This window comes from Geotrypetes seraphini, chromosome 1, assembly GCF_902459505.1.
Source record: "Geotrypetes seraphini chromosome 1, aGeoSer1.1, whole genome shotgun sequence".
NCBI lineage: Eukaryota > Metazoa > Chordata > Amphibia > Gymnophiona > Dermophiidae > Geotrypetes > Geotrypetes seraphini.
This window is the reverse complement of record NC_047084.1, coordinates 129,934,017-129,950,392: the sequence shown is the minus strand read 5'-3', so window position 1 is coordinate 129,950,392 and position 16,376 is coordinate 129,934,017. Positions and strand designations below refer to the sequence as shown.

The window sequence follows — 16,376 nt, the reverse complement described above, 5'->3', positions numbered from 1 at the left end:
CTCAATGGACTCTCGCCAACCAATGGTCACAGACTACAGATCTTCTTTCTCATCCCATCTCTGTGACATCATCTCTTCAGCAATCTCTCCAATGGTGGTTGAACTCCTCAAATCTTTCCAGGGGTCTACTCTTTCATCTGCCCCCTCACTCTATGATCATCACCACCGATGCGTCCCCCTACGCATGGGGAGCTCACCTAGGCGACCTACGCACCCAGGGACTTTGGACCCCACAGGAGCGTCGTCATCACATAAATTTCCTGGAACTCAGAGCCATGTTCTACGCCCTCAAGGCTTTCCAACATCTTCTCTGCCCTCAAGTCCTCCTCCTGTGCACAGACAATCAAGTCGCCATGTACTACATAAACAAGCAGGGCGGCACCGGATCTCGCCCCCTTTGTTTGGAGGCTCTGCGCATCTGGACCTGGGCCACGGACCGCAATCTCTTCCTCAGGGCGGTCTATATCCAGGGCGAACAGAACTCTCTGGCCGACAATCTCAGCCGCATCCTTCAACCTCACGAGTGGACGTTGGACCCTCCGACTCTGCTCTCCATCTTTGCTCGATGGGGCACTCCGCAGGTGGACCTCTTTGCAGCACCTCACAACCATCAGCTGCCCCAATTCTGTTCCAGACTCTTTTCTCCTCACCGTCTGGCACCGGATGCATTCCTGCTCGACTGGAGGGATCGGTTCCTCTATGCCTTCCCTCCACTTCCTCTGATGTTGCGGACCTTGTCCAAACTCCGCAAGGACAACGCCACCATGATTCTCATCGCCCCTCGGTGGCCTCGTCAACACTGGTTCTCCCTCCTGCTCCAACTCAGCTCCAGGGAGCCCATTCCTCTTCCTGTGTTTCCTACTCTACTTACACAGCAGCATCAGTCTCTACTGCATCCCAATCTGTCTTCCCTCCACCTGACAGCTTGGTTTCTCTCGGGCTGACCTCTCCGGAGAATCTATCTCAACCGGTCCGCCTCATTTTGGACGCCTCCAGGAAACCGGCCACTCTCCAATGTTACCATCAGAAGTGGACCAGATTCTCCTCGTGGTGTCTCCGGCATCATCAAGAACCCACCTCTTTGGCGGTGGAAACTGTCTTGGAATATTTGCTCTCGCTGTCCAACGCTGGCCTCAAAACCACCTCCATCAGAGTCCACCTCAGTGCCATCACTGCGTTTCACGAGCCTATTCTCGGAAAACCCCTCATGGCTCATCCTCTGGTTTCCAGATTTATGAGAGGGCTCTTCAACATCAAACCGCCTCTCAAGCCTCCTCCTGTCGTCTGGGACCTGAATGTGGTTCTCTCAGCTCTCATGAAACCTCCGTTTGAGCCTCTTGCCACAACTTCACTCAGGCTTCTTACCTGGAAGGTGCTTTTCCTAATTGCCATCACCTCTGCCAGGAGGGTTAGCGAACTGCATGCACTGGTTGCCGACCCACCTTTCACTGTTTTCCACCATGACAAGGTTGTTCTGCGTACCCACCCTAAATTCCTTCCCAAGGTGGTCTCAGCTTTTCACCTCAACCAGTCCATTGTGCTACCCGTCTTCTTCCCTAAGCCTCACTCGCATCCTGGGGAACAGGCGTTGCACACGCTGGATTGTAAGCGTGCCCTTGCTTACTATCTTGATCGTACCAGAGCTCACCGAACAGCCCCTCAGCTCTTTTTGTCTTTCGACCCCAACCGTTTGGGTCATCCTGTCTCCAAACGGACACTTTCCAATTGGCTTGCTGCCTGTATTGCTTTCTGCTACGCTCGGGCCGGTCTCTCACTGGAAGGAACTGTCACGGCCCACAGAGTCCGAGCTATGGCTGCTTCTGTAGCTTTCCTCCGCTCCACGCCCATCGAGGAAATCTGCAAGGCGGCCACTTGGTCCTCAGTTCACACGTTCACTACTCACTACTGTCTGGATGCGTTCTCCAGACGGGATGGACACTTCGGCCAATCTGTGTTACAAAATTTATTTTCCTAATGGCCAACCATCCCACCTCCCTCTTTGTTAGCTTGGAGGTCACCCATGTGTTAAGAATATGCTGCCTGCTTGTCCTGGGATAAAGCACAGTTACTTACCGTAACAGGTGTTATCCAGGGACAGCAGGCAGATATTCTTACGTCCCACCCACCTCCCCGGGTTGGCTTCTTAGCTGGCTTATCCTAACTGGGGACCACGCACTCCTCCGTCGGGCGGGAAGGCACTCGCGCACGCGCGGTGCGGCCAACTAGAAACTTCTAGTTAAAAAGGTCCGTACCGAGGGCTCCGTCGGTGACGTCACCCATGTGTTAAGAATATCTGCCTGCTGTCCCTGGATAACACCTGTTACGGTAAGTAACTGTGCTTTTTTGGAGGAGTGGATAGGGCGAGATGTGGGCCAACTTAGACTTAGTCGTCTAGCAGCCATAATCAAAAAGGTTTGACAGGTTGCCAGACGGAACTTATAAGTTTTGACTTAGACCAAGAATATCTCACTTAATCAACTGGAGCTTGGACATGATCTGGCTTTGAATTTCCAGTACTGTAATTAAACTTACATACAACCAAAAGAAATATGATCATGTCACTCCTTTGTATCGAAATATGCACTAGCTCCCTGTAGAAGCACACGTCATTTTTAAATTGGGCTGCTTCTACTATAAAGTTGCTACTGAGGAACCCTAGAAAAACTCACACTTTCTTCATCTTTCCACCAGCTAATGGCTGCAAATACAAAATATTCCATGAGCGTTTACTCTCTTTTCAAGCTGCCATGTATGACAGTGATCTCAGGCACTTATTTTCTCTGTCTTATTCTTATCTTCATTTTAGAAGGCAACTAAAAACTTCTTATTCCTTTGTATTTTTTATTACTCTTTTGTGGACTGCATTGAACTATCTGGTTATGTGGTCTAGAAATCGGCTTATTTTATTATATTGACCACTTAAAGGCATAATGCTGGCTATGGTCAGTAAACCGTTAAACGCCACCAGCTGAAAAATGACTTCTTTGATTTGCTTTTTGATGTTTGACGACATCTGCTTCACAGTTTATTTGAATTCATAATTGTGCAAGTTTATTCATATGCAAAACTTTCTGGAATAAAATAAAAATAATAGAGGAAAAATTGACTCAATAATTTTGTTAATTTCAATTACTCCCAAAGTAGTTTATACATTCATCGCTTCCATAACTTAATATTGTTTGATATTGCACAAAGGGGCCCTGTGAGGGAGTCTAAAGGACGTTATCATTCCCCCTCGTGGATACTCCTTCACTATGGAAAAAGGACCCAACGGAGGAAAATCACCAGGCGCACAGGAAATGCCAAAAGGAATGCCACCGAGAGGTTAGAAAAGCAAAAGGGAAATACGAAGAGGGGCTGGCCAGGGAGGCGAAAAACTTCAAGGCATTCTTCAGTTACGTAAAGGGGAAGCGACCAGCGAGAGAGGAGGTGGGGCCGTTGGACGATGGGGATAGGAAGGGAGTGATTAAGGAGGATAAAGAGGTAGCTGAGAGGATGATTACGTTCTTCTCGTCGGTCTTCACGAGAGAAGACACATCTAATATACCGGACTCAGAGGAGCTCATGAGTGGGGAACAGGCTGAAAAATTGGAGCACATAGAGGTAAGTAAGGAGGATGTCCTCAAACAGATAGACAGGTTAAAATCAAGGTTTCAAGGTTTATTAAATATTTGATGAATCGCTAAATCTGATTACAAAGCGATGTACATAATTATAAAATTGGATAGAATTAAAAATTAATACAAAATAAATAAACATTAAAATTAAGACAGGACAGACATTAGTTGGAGGGGAAGGAGGGTAAAAAGTTACATCTGTTATATCAAGAAAACATATAAGGAAAAAACAAAAGGAAACTAGGTATTTATAAAAGGAAAAATCATAAAATCAAGAAAGTTTAAATGTTAAAAGCATCTTTAAAAAGGTATGTTTTCAGGGATTTTTTAAAAGAAGGGATATCTTTTTCGTTTTTGATATGTTGGGGCAAAGAGTTCCACCACTGAGGACCAATTACAGAGAACATGTCTGATCTTCGTGTGCCTATTATTTTTAAAGAGGGAACAGCTAGTAAATTTTGAGAGGATGACCTGAGTGCACGCGCGGAACTGTGGGGAATTAGCATTTTTGATATAAACTGAGGTTCATTGTTAACCAAGGTTTTATATATAAGTAACAAGACCTTAAACCATATGCGATGGCTAATAGGGAGCCAATGAGCATCAATAAATAATGGTGTTACGTGATCATATTTCCTGGCGTTATAAATCAATTTGATAGCAGTGTTTTGAATAATTTGCAAACGTCGTTTTTCTTTTTGAGTAATGTTAAGCAGTAAAGAATTACAATAATCCATTTTGGCTATTACTAATGAATGAATCAAAATATTGCGTGATTTGGGCTCAAGAAATTTGGAAATGGATCGTATTAAGCGTAGTTTATAGAAGCATATTTTAACTATATTATTGATATGGTCTTTGAATTCTAGATTGTCATCGATTATAACTCCTAAGATTTTTAATTTGGGAACGATTTCAATTGGAGTATTGTTAAGAATAAATGGTGACTTCAGGCCAATGTCTTTTTTCCAGTTAAAGATCATTGCCTTTGTTTTATTTATGTTTAAAGCTAATTTATTTTTGTTGAGCCAATTTTGAACTAATTCAAGTTTTTTATTTAATGATTTAATGTCTTCATCATTTTCAGGATTAAATGGATGAATCAGTTGAATATCATCTGCGTACGAGAAAGCAGTAAAGCCAACAGACTGGCAAAGATTCAGTAGTGGTGAGAGAAAGATGTTAAACAAGAGGGGTGATAAAATGCAGCAAATCACCGGGCCCGGATGGGATCCACCCAAGGGTTCTGAAGGAAGTAAGACAAGAAATAGCGGGCACAATCCAGCATGTTTGCAACCTATCCTTGAAAACTGGAGAGGTACCAGAGGACTGGAAATTGGTGAATGTCACACCTATCTTCAAGAAGGGATCGAGGGGTGACCCCGGGAACTACAGGCCGGTGAGCCTGACTTCAATTATAGGGAAGATGGTGGAAGCTATGATCAAGGACGGCATTTGCGAGCACATCGAGAGAAAAGGCCTACTGAGAACAAGCCAGCACGGATTCTGTAAGGGAAGGTCATGCTTAACGAACCTTCTGTACTTCTTTGAGGGAATAAGCAGTCGGGTGGACAATGGGGAACCCATAGACATCATTTACCTCGATTTTCAAAAGGCTTTCGACAAGGTGCCACATGAAAGGCTGCTTAGGAAGCTGTGGAACCACGGGGTGGGAGGGGATGTGCACAGATGGATCGAGCACTGGTTATCGGGTAGACTGCAGAGGGTCGGAGTAAAGGGCCAATATTCTGACTGGCGGGGAGTCACGAGCGGTGTGCCACAGGGATCGGTGTTGGGGCCGTTACTCTTCAACATATTTATCAATGACCTGGAAAAGGAGGCAAAGTGCGATGTTATAAATTTGCAGGCGATACCAAACTGTGTGGCAGAGTTAGCTCCAGGGAGGAGTGTGAGGACCTGCAAAGGGACCTGGACAAGCTGGAAGACTGGGCAAACAAATGGCAAATGTGCTTTAACATGGAAAAATGCAAGGTCATGCATATAGGGAAAAAGAACCCGTTGTTCAACTACAAATTGGGGGGGGGCATTGTTGGGAGACAGCAGTCTTGAGAGAGACTTGGGTGTGCTGGTGGATGCATCACTGAAGCCATCTGCACAGTGCTCAGCAGCCTCGAAAAAAGCCAACAGGATGCTGGGCATCATAAAGAGGGGCATAACAACCAGGACACGGGAAGTCATCATGCCATTGTATCGAGCGATGGTGCGTCCACATCTGGAATACTGCGTTCAATATTGGTCGCTGTACCTCAAGAAGGACATGGAGGTACTTGAGAGAGTCCAAAGGAGAGCAACGAAACTGGTAAGAGGGCTGGAACACTGCCCATACGCCGAGAGGTTGGATAGGCTGGGGCTCTTCTCTCTGGAAAAAAGGAGGCTCAGGGGAGATATGATAGAGACCTTCAAGATCATGAGGGGCATAGAGAGGGTGGATAGGGACAGATTCTTCAGGCTGAAGGGGACAACAGGTACGAGGGGGCATTCGGAGAAACTGAAGGGAGATAGGTTCAAAACAAATGCAAGGAAGTTTTTTTTCACCCAAAGGGTCGTGGACACTTGGAATGCGCTACCGGAGGAAGTGATCAGGCAGAGTACGGTACAAGGATTCAAACAGAGACTGGATGGATTCCTGAGGGATAAAGGGATCGTGGGATACTGAGAAAGCTAACCAGGTAATAAGTATAGAAACCCAACCAGGTCGTGCATGTGCAAGACCGGAGGGTTAGGACTTCGATGGGAAGATAGGACTCAATAGGAAACCAAGGTGGCAAGGGGGCCCCTTCTGGTGATTCAGACAGGTCGTGACCTGTTTGGGCCGCCGCAGGAGCGGATTGCTGGGCAGGATGGACCTATGGTCTGACCCGGCGGAGGCACTGCTTATGTTCTTATGTTCTTATGTTAGAGGGAAGTGATATGGGAAGGAGGAGGCAGGAACCAGGAAGTATAAGAGGCAGGGCCAGAGCTAGGTTAAGAAGGGGATAGAGAGGTATAGATAGAGGATTACTGCCTGTTGGGCCGCCGCGTGAGTGGACTGCTGGGCACGATAAGACCTCAGGTCTGACCCAGCAGAGGCATTGCTTAAGGCCCAGGCAAGGAGGAACAAGTGGCCCCAGCATACTCTTTGACTACAATCCTTAGATATTCTGCTTGGCTGAGGTAAACCAACTTCTGGTGCTCATTACATCTTGGCCCTGCTCTGAGATTTGGTTAGGACTAGACCTCGCTATTTGCTTTAAGAAGACTTTGGCAGTCTGTGTTTGGGGCGTGGTGGTACCAGCTCCAGGCCCATCTCAGGACTTTTTGTTTATCAAACCAAGCGACCTGTTTCTTGCATACTCTACCCTGTGAAGTAACAGGGCTCAGGGAGTTTTTGTTTTGAATTGATAAAGAGCTCTTCTGTGTTATTGGTGGCCATGTCTGGCTGTGCGTGTGCAGGCCCAATAACCCCAGAGTCTGCTCGTGCTGTTACAGGACCATTAACTAAAGCTAAGGTATAAAATATAAAATAGACTTTTTAGCATTTAGTATTACATTACATTACAATAGTGATTTCTATTCTGCCCTTACCTTGCGGTTCAAGGTGGATTACAAAAAGGATCTATCTGGCCATTTCCAGAAGAATTATAGAATAGTTAGGGAGTAGTCAACTTGGCTCATAGAGATGAGGTGGTTCTTATGGCGTTAGGTTGTTTTAGAGAGAAGGAGGCGTTAGGTTGGTTTCGATTGTTGGGTAGCAGGGATTTTTTTAATAGTATGGTTTTTATTTCTTTTCTAAATATTCTGTAGTCAGGGGTTGTTATCAGCAAAGTAGAGAGTTGGCGGTCTAATCTTGCTGCTTGTGTGGCCAGGAGGCCATTATACAGTTTTTTCCATTTGACTTCTCTGATTGGGGGTTATGTGAATGGAGCGTGGGTTCTCCTTTGTCTGGTTGAGGTGGTTCAGATTAGACAGTTATTTAGGTTGCCATTCATGGATTTAAATAGGAGACAGTAGAACTTGAATTGTATTCTTGCTTGTATTGGTAACTAGTGTGAGTGGAGGTACGCCTCGGTGATGTGGTCATGTTTCCTCAGAGAGTAGATGAGTCTCAGGGCTGTATTCTGGATTGTCTGCAGTTGTTTAATCATGGTCACGGGGCAGGGGAGATAGAGAATGTTACAATAATCTAGGAGACCCAGCATTAGGGCTTGGACTAGGATCCGGAATTGAGTTTTGTCGAAGAATTTTCGCATTTGTCTTAGGTTTCTCATGATAGCAAAGGATTTCTGTATTATTTTATTGATTTGTGGTTGCATGGTACAACATCTGTCAATCGTCATTACCAGTAGCTTTAGAGTGGATTGCATGGGGAATGTTGATTACTAGGTTTGTAATGGATGGTGTCTTATCATTTTCTAGGAGAATGAATTTGGTTTTTTCTGAGTTTAGTTTCAGTTTGTGGTCTTTCATCCAAGATGTTATTGTTTCTAATGTTTTATGTATAAGGTCTGTCATTGAGGGTTTTAGTTGATCAAAAGGGAGAAGAATGGTGATGTCGTCTGCGTAGCTGTAGGAGATTATGTTTGATTTATCTAGACAGGTGCCGAGGGACGCGATGTAGAGGTTGAAGAGTGTGGGGGATAACCAAGGGTTAGTAAAAGGGCCCCTAAGTATTTATTTAATTTTGAATTTTCTACATATGCTTTCTTTAGTAGCATACTACTGTTGTTGAATGATGAAACATAAAATAAAATTATTGCTAATTAGAAAAATTATATAATTTTTTCAGAGCATTACATGCTGGGTTTGGACATCCTATTGCTTTACAATTTTATACATTTGAAAGAAAACATATGATGGTTTGCCATACTAAATATAGAATATGTAATATATGTTTATGTTCATTAGTATGACTGACTGTTGTCTGGCCAGTAATTATGTACCTTATCTTATTAAAGTCACCTGGTTTCTTAATGCAGGAAATCCTGTTGCCACAGAAATGCTATCAGAGCATCCTTTGCTGTCTGAACCATCAGTGAGCTTCTATAACTGGATGTCAAATGCAGTTGGTAATAGAGGGAGTGTGGTTCAAGAGTCTCCAATCGCCAAGTCTGGACAAAATAGCCTTCCAACAGGTACCAAGTCATGATTCCATGTTTGTGAATTAGAGAGAGAAAATAGATCATCCATTTTCACATTGGGGTAATGCAGGGCAAATATGAGCATACATCAAAAAATACCAGGAGGTCTCACAAAATACTGCCGTGACTTTATTCTTTATCACTCTAGACCAGCAAAATGCATAGGTTTAAATCCCCCTGTCAGCAATTATAGTAACCACATTGTTGACTATGAAAGGATATGCACACAAGGGAGTTGCTAATGTTTGTCTTCAGCAGATGATATGCTTCCTTGCTTGCTTGTTATACATTTACTATACCACCTTTAGTGGGTTACATAGCAAGAGATTAAAAATAGAGTGCTCAATAAAAAAATATTATGCGATGCAAAGGAAGAGTAGGACTGCTGCCAGGTCCACTCAGAAGAGACAGAGAGGCCCAAAATTTAGGTCTTTAGTGCAGTTTTAAATGTAATATGAGATGATTCAGCACACAGATGAAAGAAGTTACATAGAAAAATAAAGGCAGATCTAGTCTGCCCAAGCCTGCCACCTGCTATCCCCTCCTCTCCCTTAGAGATCCAATGTACTTGTTCCAAGCTTTCTTGAATTCAGATACACTTTTTGTCTTCACCACCTTCACCAGGAGGCCACTCTCTTCTCTGGTTTTCCATGAAAAAGTATTTTCTGAGGTTACTTCTGAATCTATTCCATTTCACCTTCATCCTGGGCTCCCTCATTCCATAGTTTCCTTTCAATTCATAGAGACTCATCTCAGGTGCATTTATGCCACATAGGCATTTTCTGTATCGTAGCTCCCCTCTCCCACTTTTCCTTCAAAGTATACTATTGAGATCTGTAAGTCTCTCCTCATACACCATATGATGAATACCACCATCCATTTTAGTTGCCGCCTTCTTGATCAACACCATCCTATTTATATGTTTTTGAAGATGTGGTCTCCAGAATTGTACACAATATTCTAAATGAGGTCTCACCAGAATTTTATACAGGGGCATCAATACCTCCTTTTTCCTACTGGCCATTCCTGTGCAAACAGCATACGATGGGTTGTATACTCCAACTCGCAAATTGGATTGTAGAAGTCATAAATCATTTTTTTTCAGCTTTGTTTCCTTGGGCAGTGCCCTCTCTCTTCATTCTTAACTTCTACAAGCGAGTTGAGAAGGTGTCTTTTCCTCTGCTCTGCACTAGATTAGATTTGTTATTTTTGGGTCGTAATCCAATCTTTTTTGAGGCTTTCCTGTGCTAAGAGGTTCACGGTGGTCCTGGGACAGCTCTGCTTGGGAGAAGGGACAGGCGTTTGGGTCTGTAGCCAGGAGGACCACACTTTCAAAAGAGCACCTACCTGGCTGCTCTTCTCTACACTGATTAGACCCTGCGACTGGCTGGGAGGCTTGGCAGAGATTGGCTGCACCCCTCCTAAAGAATCTTGTGGGAGCATAAGGGGTCAGGGGTTTCAGGTTTTTGAACCTGAATAAAAGGCAGCCCAAAGAGACAATCCAGTAGAGACCACTCTTGCTTGTTTGAGGCAGAAATTCCTTCTCCATTTCCAAATGCAGTGAGAAGCTGATGCAGGCACAGCACATGGCAGTTCTTTGAGTACAGCTCATTACTGGTCTTTGGGAAAATCAGGGTAGGACCAAATTAACTAAGGGTTTCTAAGGTTTTCCTAAGAGTCTCCCACCACCAAAATCCTATCTTGACAATTTATGAGTTTGAGTTTTGTTCCCATGGTTAATTTTTGGTGCCAGAATTGCTGCTGTGGCAGCCATCTTGGATTTTCTGATTTTATTTTAAAAGCCTCTGTCTGCCTCCAAAACACCTCTATTTTGGTTTAAATTGATTGTGATGGACTCCTCGGGAGGTTTCACAGCCATATCATGCCAAGTTTACGCTAGTTGTGCGCCTGAAGAGTGTCTCTGTGTCTGCTTGAAGAGTGTCTGTGTCTGCCTGAAGAGTGTCTGTGTATCGGGGGCTTGCGAGCGGGACGGGAGCCTTGGGCTTATCCCCCTCTGGTTCCTCTGCTGGTCATGAGTTGCAGAATGCTCAAGAACTGGGTCTCAAAACCCTGTTAGAGCATCTAAAATGCAGCTACGTGTTACTGCCGAAAAGCTTCTGTATGGAAGCACCTGATCCTGAGTGGAGGCAGAGGTCACCGGAAGATCCAAGTCTGGTCTTTGAGCCTGATTTTGTGGCCTGATGTATGCAGCCTACCAACAATATAAAGGAGCATCTGCAGGTTGCCAGAAGGGAAGTGCACAGAGAGAGTTTCCTCCTCAGGGAGAAGTCCCTTCACAGTCTGTGGAGCTGCAGGAACCAGATGTCCTGTTAGAAAAGGACTGGGATGATTTGAGGTTGGGTACTATGCCATTGCTCTCCAAGAAAACATCCTCCTTGGAGAATTCTGGTTCACAGTTTGGAGCAGATAAAGGAATCAGTGGCAGTCCTGGACCAGGGAGAGGATCCAATGGTGTGCAGACTTTTCAAACTGTCAGATTTAACTGAAGTTATTACAGTTTCTTTGCGAAAGTTGTGACTTCCAGTGCCCGCTGGAAGTCCACTGTAAACAGTGTTACAGTAGTCCAACTTTGAGCATACAAATGCATATAACAGAGTCGCATAACATAATGTTAATATGACAAAGGTGCCTGAACTCTCAGAGAGAACATTCCACTTTAGAGAGAAGAATGGCCAGTAGGTAAAAGGAGGTATGAAATCTATGGAGATGCTTCTTGGACTTCCTCTCATCCCATACTATTCTGGATCCGCTTCAGTCAGGCTTTTGCCCGCTGCATTCCACGGAAACTGCCCTTACTAAAATTTCCAATGACCTGTTTTTGGCCAGATCCAAAGACCTCTACTCTATCCTCATCCTTCTTGATCTGTCTGCTGCCTTTGATATTGTTGATCACTGCATACTCCTTGATATGCTGTCCTTGTTGGGATTCTAGGGTTCTGCCCTCTCCTGGTTTTCGTCCGATCTCTCTCATTGCACCTTCAGTGTATGCAGTGGTGGTTCCTCCTCCACAGCCTTCCCGCTATCGATTGGTGTACCTCAAGGCTCTGTCCTGGAACCACTCTTTTTCTCAATCTACATTTGCTTACTTGGAGCAGTGATCTCCTCTCATGGCTTCCAGTATCGGTGCTATGCTGATGACTCCCACATCTACCTCTCTGCGCCAAATATCCCTACTGAAACCCAGACCAAAGTCTGTCCAACATTGCCGCCTGAATGTCTCACCGCCATCTAAAATTGAATATAGCTAAAACAGAGTTACTCATAAGAACTGCCGCTGCTGGGTCAGACCAGTGGTCCATCATGCCCAGGAGTCCACTCACGTGGCCGCCCTCTGATCAAAGATCAGTGCCCTGAGACTAGCCCTACCTGAGCATGTTCCGGTTCAGCAGGAACTTGTCTAACTTTGTCTTGAATCCCTGGAGGGTGTTTTCCCCTATGACAGACTCTGGAAGAGCGTTCCAGTTTTCTACCAGTCTCTGGGTAAAGAAGAACTTCCTTACATTCGTATGGAATCTATTCCCTTTCAATTTTAGAGAGTGCCCTCTCGTTCTCCCTACCTTGGAGAAGGTGAACAACCTGTCCTTATCAACTGAGTCTATTCCTTTCAGTAACTTGAATGTTTTGATCATGTTCCCTCTCAATCTCCTCTGTTTGAGGGAGAAAAGGCCCACTTTCTCTAATCTTTCACTGTACGGCAACTCCTCCTGCCTAAACCCACCTCTCTGCTTCCCTTGTTCTTCATCTCTGTAGACAACACTCTCCCTTCCTGATTTGTCAGCTCATAATCTTGTGGTCATCTAGCCCAGTAGCCTGTTCTCACGGTGGCCAATCCAGGTCCCTAGTACCTGCCAAAACCCAAAGAGTAGCAATATTCCATGCTACCGATCCAGGGCAAGAAGTGGCTTCCCCCATGCAGTATAGTAAAAAATATGTAAGGGCATCAACAGAGATCAAGGTGTCTGATGTAAAAAGATAAAGAAAACTATCACAAAATGTCCTTAGGTTGCCTCTGTCTGAAATACACAGAGCCATATAATCAATCCAAAACTTTGGGGAAGCTAATGCTTGGTCTGGGATCAAGTACTTTTGACCTGGAATGGCCACTGTGAAAACAGGATACTGGGCTAGATGGACCCTTGGTCTGATCCAACAATTAATATCTAGCAATACAAATCAAACCAAAGTTCCAAGGAATTCAACGAAATGTGGAGAAAAAGTTTCGGTTAAAGAAGATCTCAGTGCTAGTCAGAGCTATGGACCTGCTCACATTCTTTCATTGGCTAAAAACTTTTCTTTTCTTTTTTATAATTGTTCAAAAAATGGTTCTACGTGGAAAAATGAAAACAGCCCAGTTTCATACACATGTCCCAGCAGTGTTATTCAAAACAGAAATGCAAGTTCAGGGGAGAGTGTGTCACAGTGATTAAAGCTACAGCCTCCACACCCTGAGGTGGTGGATTCAAACCCACGCTGTTCCTTGTGACCCTGGGCAAGTCACTTAATCCCCTCATTGCCCAAGGTAAACCATTCTGAGCTCCCCTGGGAGAATGGTATAGAAAATGGAATAAATAACTAAACGTTGATCTGTCTTTATTTCTGGAGAGTTATCTTGAGGTGGTTACAGATAGAACCACTCTTTTGCTGATGCTAGCCTTGGAAAGTGATAGGGAATATGTTTTCCGCTTAAATTTCCATCCTATAAATGACAAATTTTTGGGCTCTAATGTTAGAATTTTTCCAGATTTAGCACAGAAAACCCAGAAGCGTAGAAAGGAGTTCTTGGCCTTGCGGCTTAGAATCTTGGCCTTTGGAGCTACTTTTTTGTTAAAATTTCCAGCAAAATGTTTTATTTCCTATCAAAATAAAAATTTTCTTTTTTTTTTTTGAGCCTAAACAGTTATTAGATTTTTTAGGACCAAAAGAAGGGTTGGTTTCTTAGTCCATTGATGAATGACCTGACTTTCGGCTATAGGGTGGATAACCATTGCCGTTACTCTGATTTAGAATAATTTGTTCAGTTTATTGAAATGTATTTCCTTTCTTGAATCCAATATTTGTGGACTAAATAGCTGATTGTATTTCTAATATACACTTGGGTGTATTTATATGTTAACTTTTTTCTTCTAATATATTCTGATCCTTTGTAAAGATTGTTATGCTTGATGAAAATATAAAAGGATATAAATAAAAAATTTTAAAAAGTAACTAAATGTCGCACATACTTGTAGAAAGAGGTTCAAAACACTTATCTTCAAAAACTCTGCAATTCAAGCTCCTACTGCCAACAGGAATTCTGCTTTGCGACATCAGGGGCAGACTATTTCTCCAGCTCTCCATGCAAACGATTTTCTGCTTCCTTTTTGTTTAGCTCAGCTTGAATAATCAGTGTATATCATGACTTATTTTGTAGGTATTAGCAACAATCTTCCTACGATACCCTCTGCTTCAGATTTCAATACTGTGCTTTCCAGTGACCAGAACACCCTGGATGGAAGCCATTCTCAACGTAGCTCTACTCAGGATGATATTGCAGGTGCAGAAGAGGGTAACCAAGGATTTCCTGCAGTCCAGCTTGCAGATGCACAGGTAAAGGTTTTTCATGAGTGTGCTATGTACATTTTTACATATATTGTAACAAATTTGATGATTCTACTAGGAAAGAGAGGATGTCATGTACAGAATTTTCCAAAAGCATTTTCTATATTGCCTTTTTCAAATCTCTCTCCAAGCATATCTCCCTTCCTAGATCTTATTGAATCTTTCCTAAGTTTATTTGTCCAAGGACCGGACAGAGTATTTCCAGGAACCCTTCTCATTATGCACTTGTCAGAGAGTAGATAATTGAAAAAAACATTCAAGATTTTTGTACTTTCTGTGTGAGCACAGTTGAAGAATATAAAGTTCTAGCATGGAATGTTGCTACGATTTGGGTTTCTGCAAAGGTACTTGTGACCTGGATCAGGATACTGGGCTTAATGGACCATTGGTCTGACCCAGTAGGGCTATTCTTATGGTCTAGGAAACCTTTTCATTGGACTAGCTTGATAGATTTATTAATCTGAAAACTAAAAATACAAATTTAGATAAGAAAATACTGAGAACCATAAGCTAAAATATATAGCTGAGGGTAGCTACACGTCCTAGGAAAATGCAGGTATTCACGTAGCTTTGCCAGGCTATGTTGAGAAGACTCAGTAATGGTGACTGAGATTTAAGTTTATTTAAAATTTGTTATTCCGCTTATTCAGCCTTCTAAGTGGGAGTCCAGAACTTTAAAATTGGGTATTACATAAAATAGTTCAACAGACATGGCCAAAATAATAAGTCATACAGGCAGGGGGGAGGAACTACATCAGTTTATAGAACAGAAGGCCAATAAAGGGAAGCAATAAGGGAGGGGGGTCTGTTCTAGGACAGTTAGATCAGGGTTTCTTAGCTTGGTTATACTTTTTGATTCCGAGTTCTCCCTTTTCATGATGCCTTTATGTTACAGCTATTTTGTTAACCAAGTCGAGCTCCTTTTAGGTGATGAGCAGGTATACAAATCCAAGTTTTAGATTAGATTAGAATTAAACTTCTAGATTGGTCTGTCTAGCAGACGAGGCAAAAAAGGTGAGTGGCTGGATATTTGCACAATGGTCTCAGTTGTTATAGCATTTTGTGGTCAGATGGGAGAAAGACGAGGTGCAGGAGTGAACTTGTCTGCCCATGTACTCAAACAGTGAAGTAGAGGAAGATCAATTTGATTTTAACGTGAAAATTGAATTCAATATAAAATCATCAACGACAATAAACCAGCATTCTGCATTGCTACTGACAGTATTGTTCTCTCAGACACAGAGATTCATTGTTTGCCTGTACGTAAATGTTAGATCCAGATCTGTGTCAAGTCTGAATCCAGACACTTACTTTTATGTCACATATAGGTCCACACTTGTGCATTATATTGTAATCTTACTAGTTTACTGTTGTAAATGATTTTATATTGCATTAATCTTTAAGTTGAACACATTTTTGCCCCTAAAGGATTGTGTGCCCCTTTTTTATGTCCATAGGATGAAGACATAAGACTGTCCTAGACAAGGATCAGATGGTCATAATCTGGATTGATCAGAATGGATGATGCGAGTTTTTGTTGAACTCTCTTATCTTACTAGATTTCCCAAAGTGGAAATAGAAACAGAAAAATAGTTGGCCAATAAAGATCATCAGATTCCTTACATGCAGACATTGCCGTAGGGCTACTTTTACTCTCTCTTTAATGTTGCTAAGGATTCCCTATGCTGCCTTCAGGCCTTTTGAATTGACACTCATTTTGCCTAACAGAGAAAGGAGTGAGGCCAAACAAGCATAAGAACATAAGAATTGCCGCTGCTGGGTCAGCCCAGTGGTCCATCGTGCCCAGCAGTCCGCTGCCCTGAGACTAGACCTACCTGAGCACATTCCGGTTCAGCAGGAACTTGTCTAACTTTGTCTTGAATCCCTGGAGGGTGCTTACCCTATAACAGCCTCCGGAAGAGCTTTCCAGTTTTCTACCACTCTCTGGGTGAAGAAGAACTTTCTTACGTTTGTACAAAATCTATCCCCTTTTAATTTTAGA

General features: G+C 43.3%; 1 protein-coding gene across 9 annotated transcripts in view; it reads left to right on the top strand.

The window, feature by feature from the left end:
- Positions 1-16,376, top strand: part of KIAA1109 (KIAA1109 ortholog) — a 908,505-nt gene that overhangs the window by 450,711 nt on the left and 441,418 nt on the right. For all 9 annotated transcript variants that reach the window (XM_033938537.1, XM_033938601.1, XM_033938589.1 and 6 more), the window contains exons 43-44: positions 8,594-8,749; positions 14,187-14,362. In XM_033938537.1, the coding sequence (XP_033794428.1) occupies positions 8,594-8,749; positions 14,187-14,362 (332 nt within the window). The remainder of the gene's footprint in view (positions 1-8,593; positions 8,750-14,186; positions 14,363-16,376) is intronic.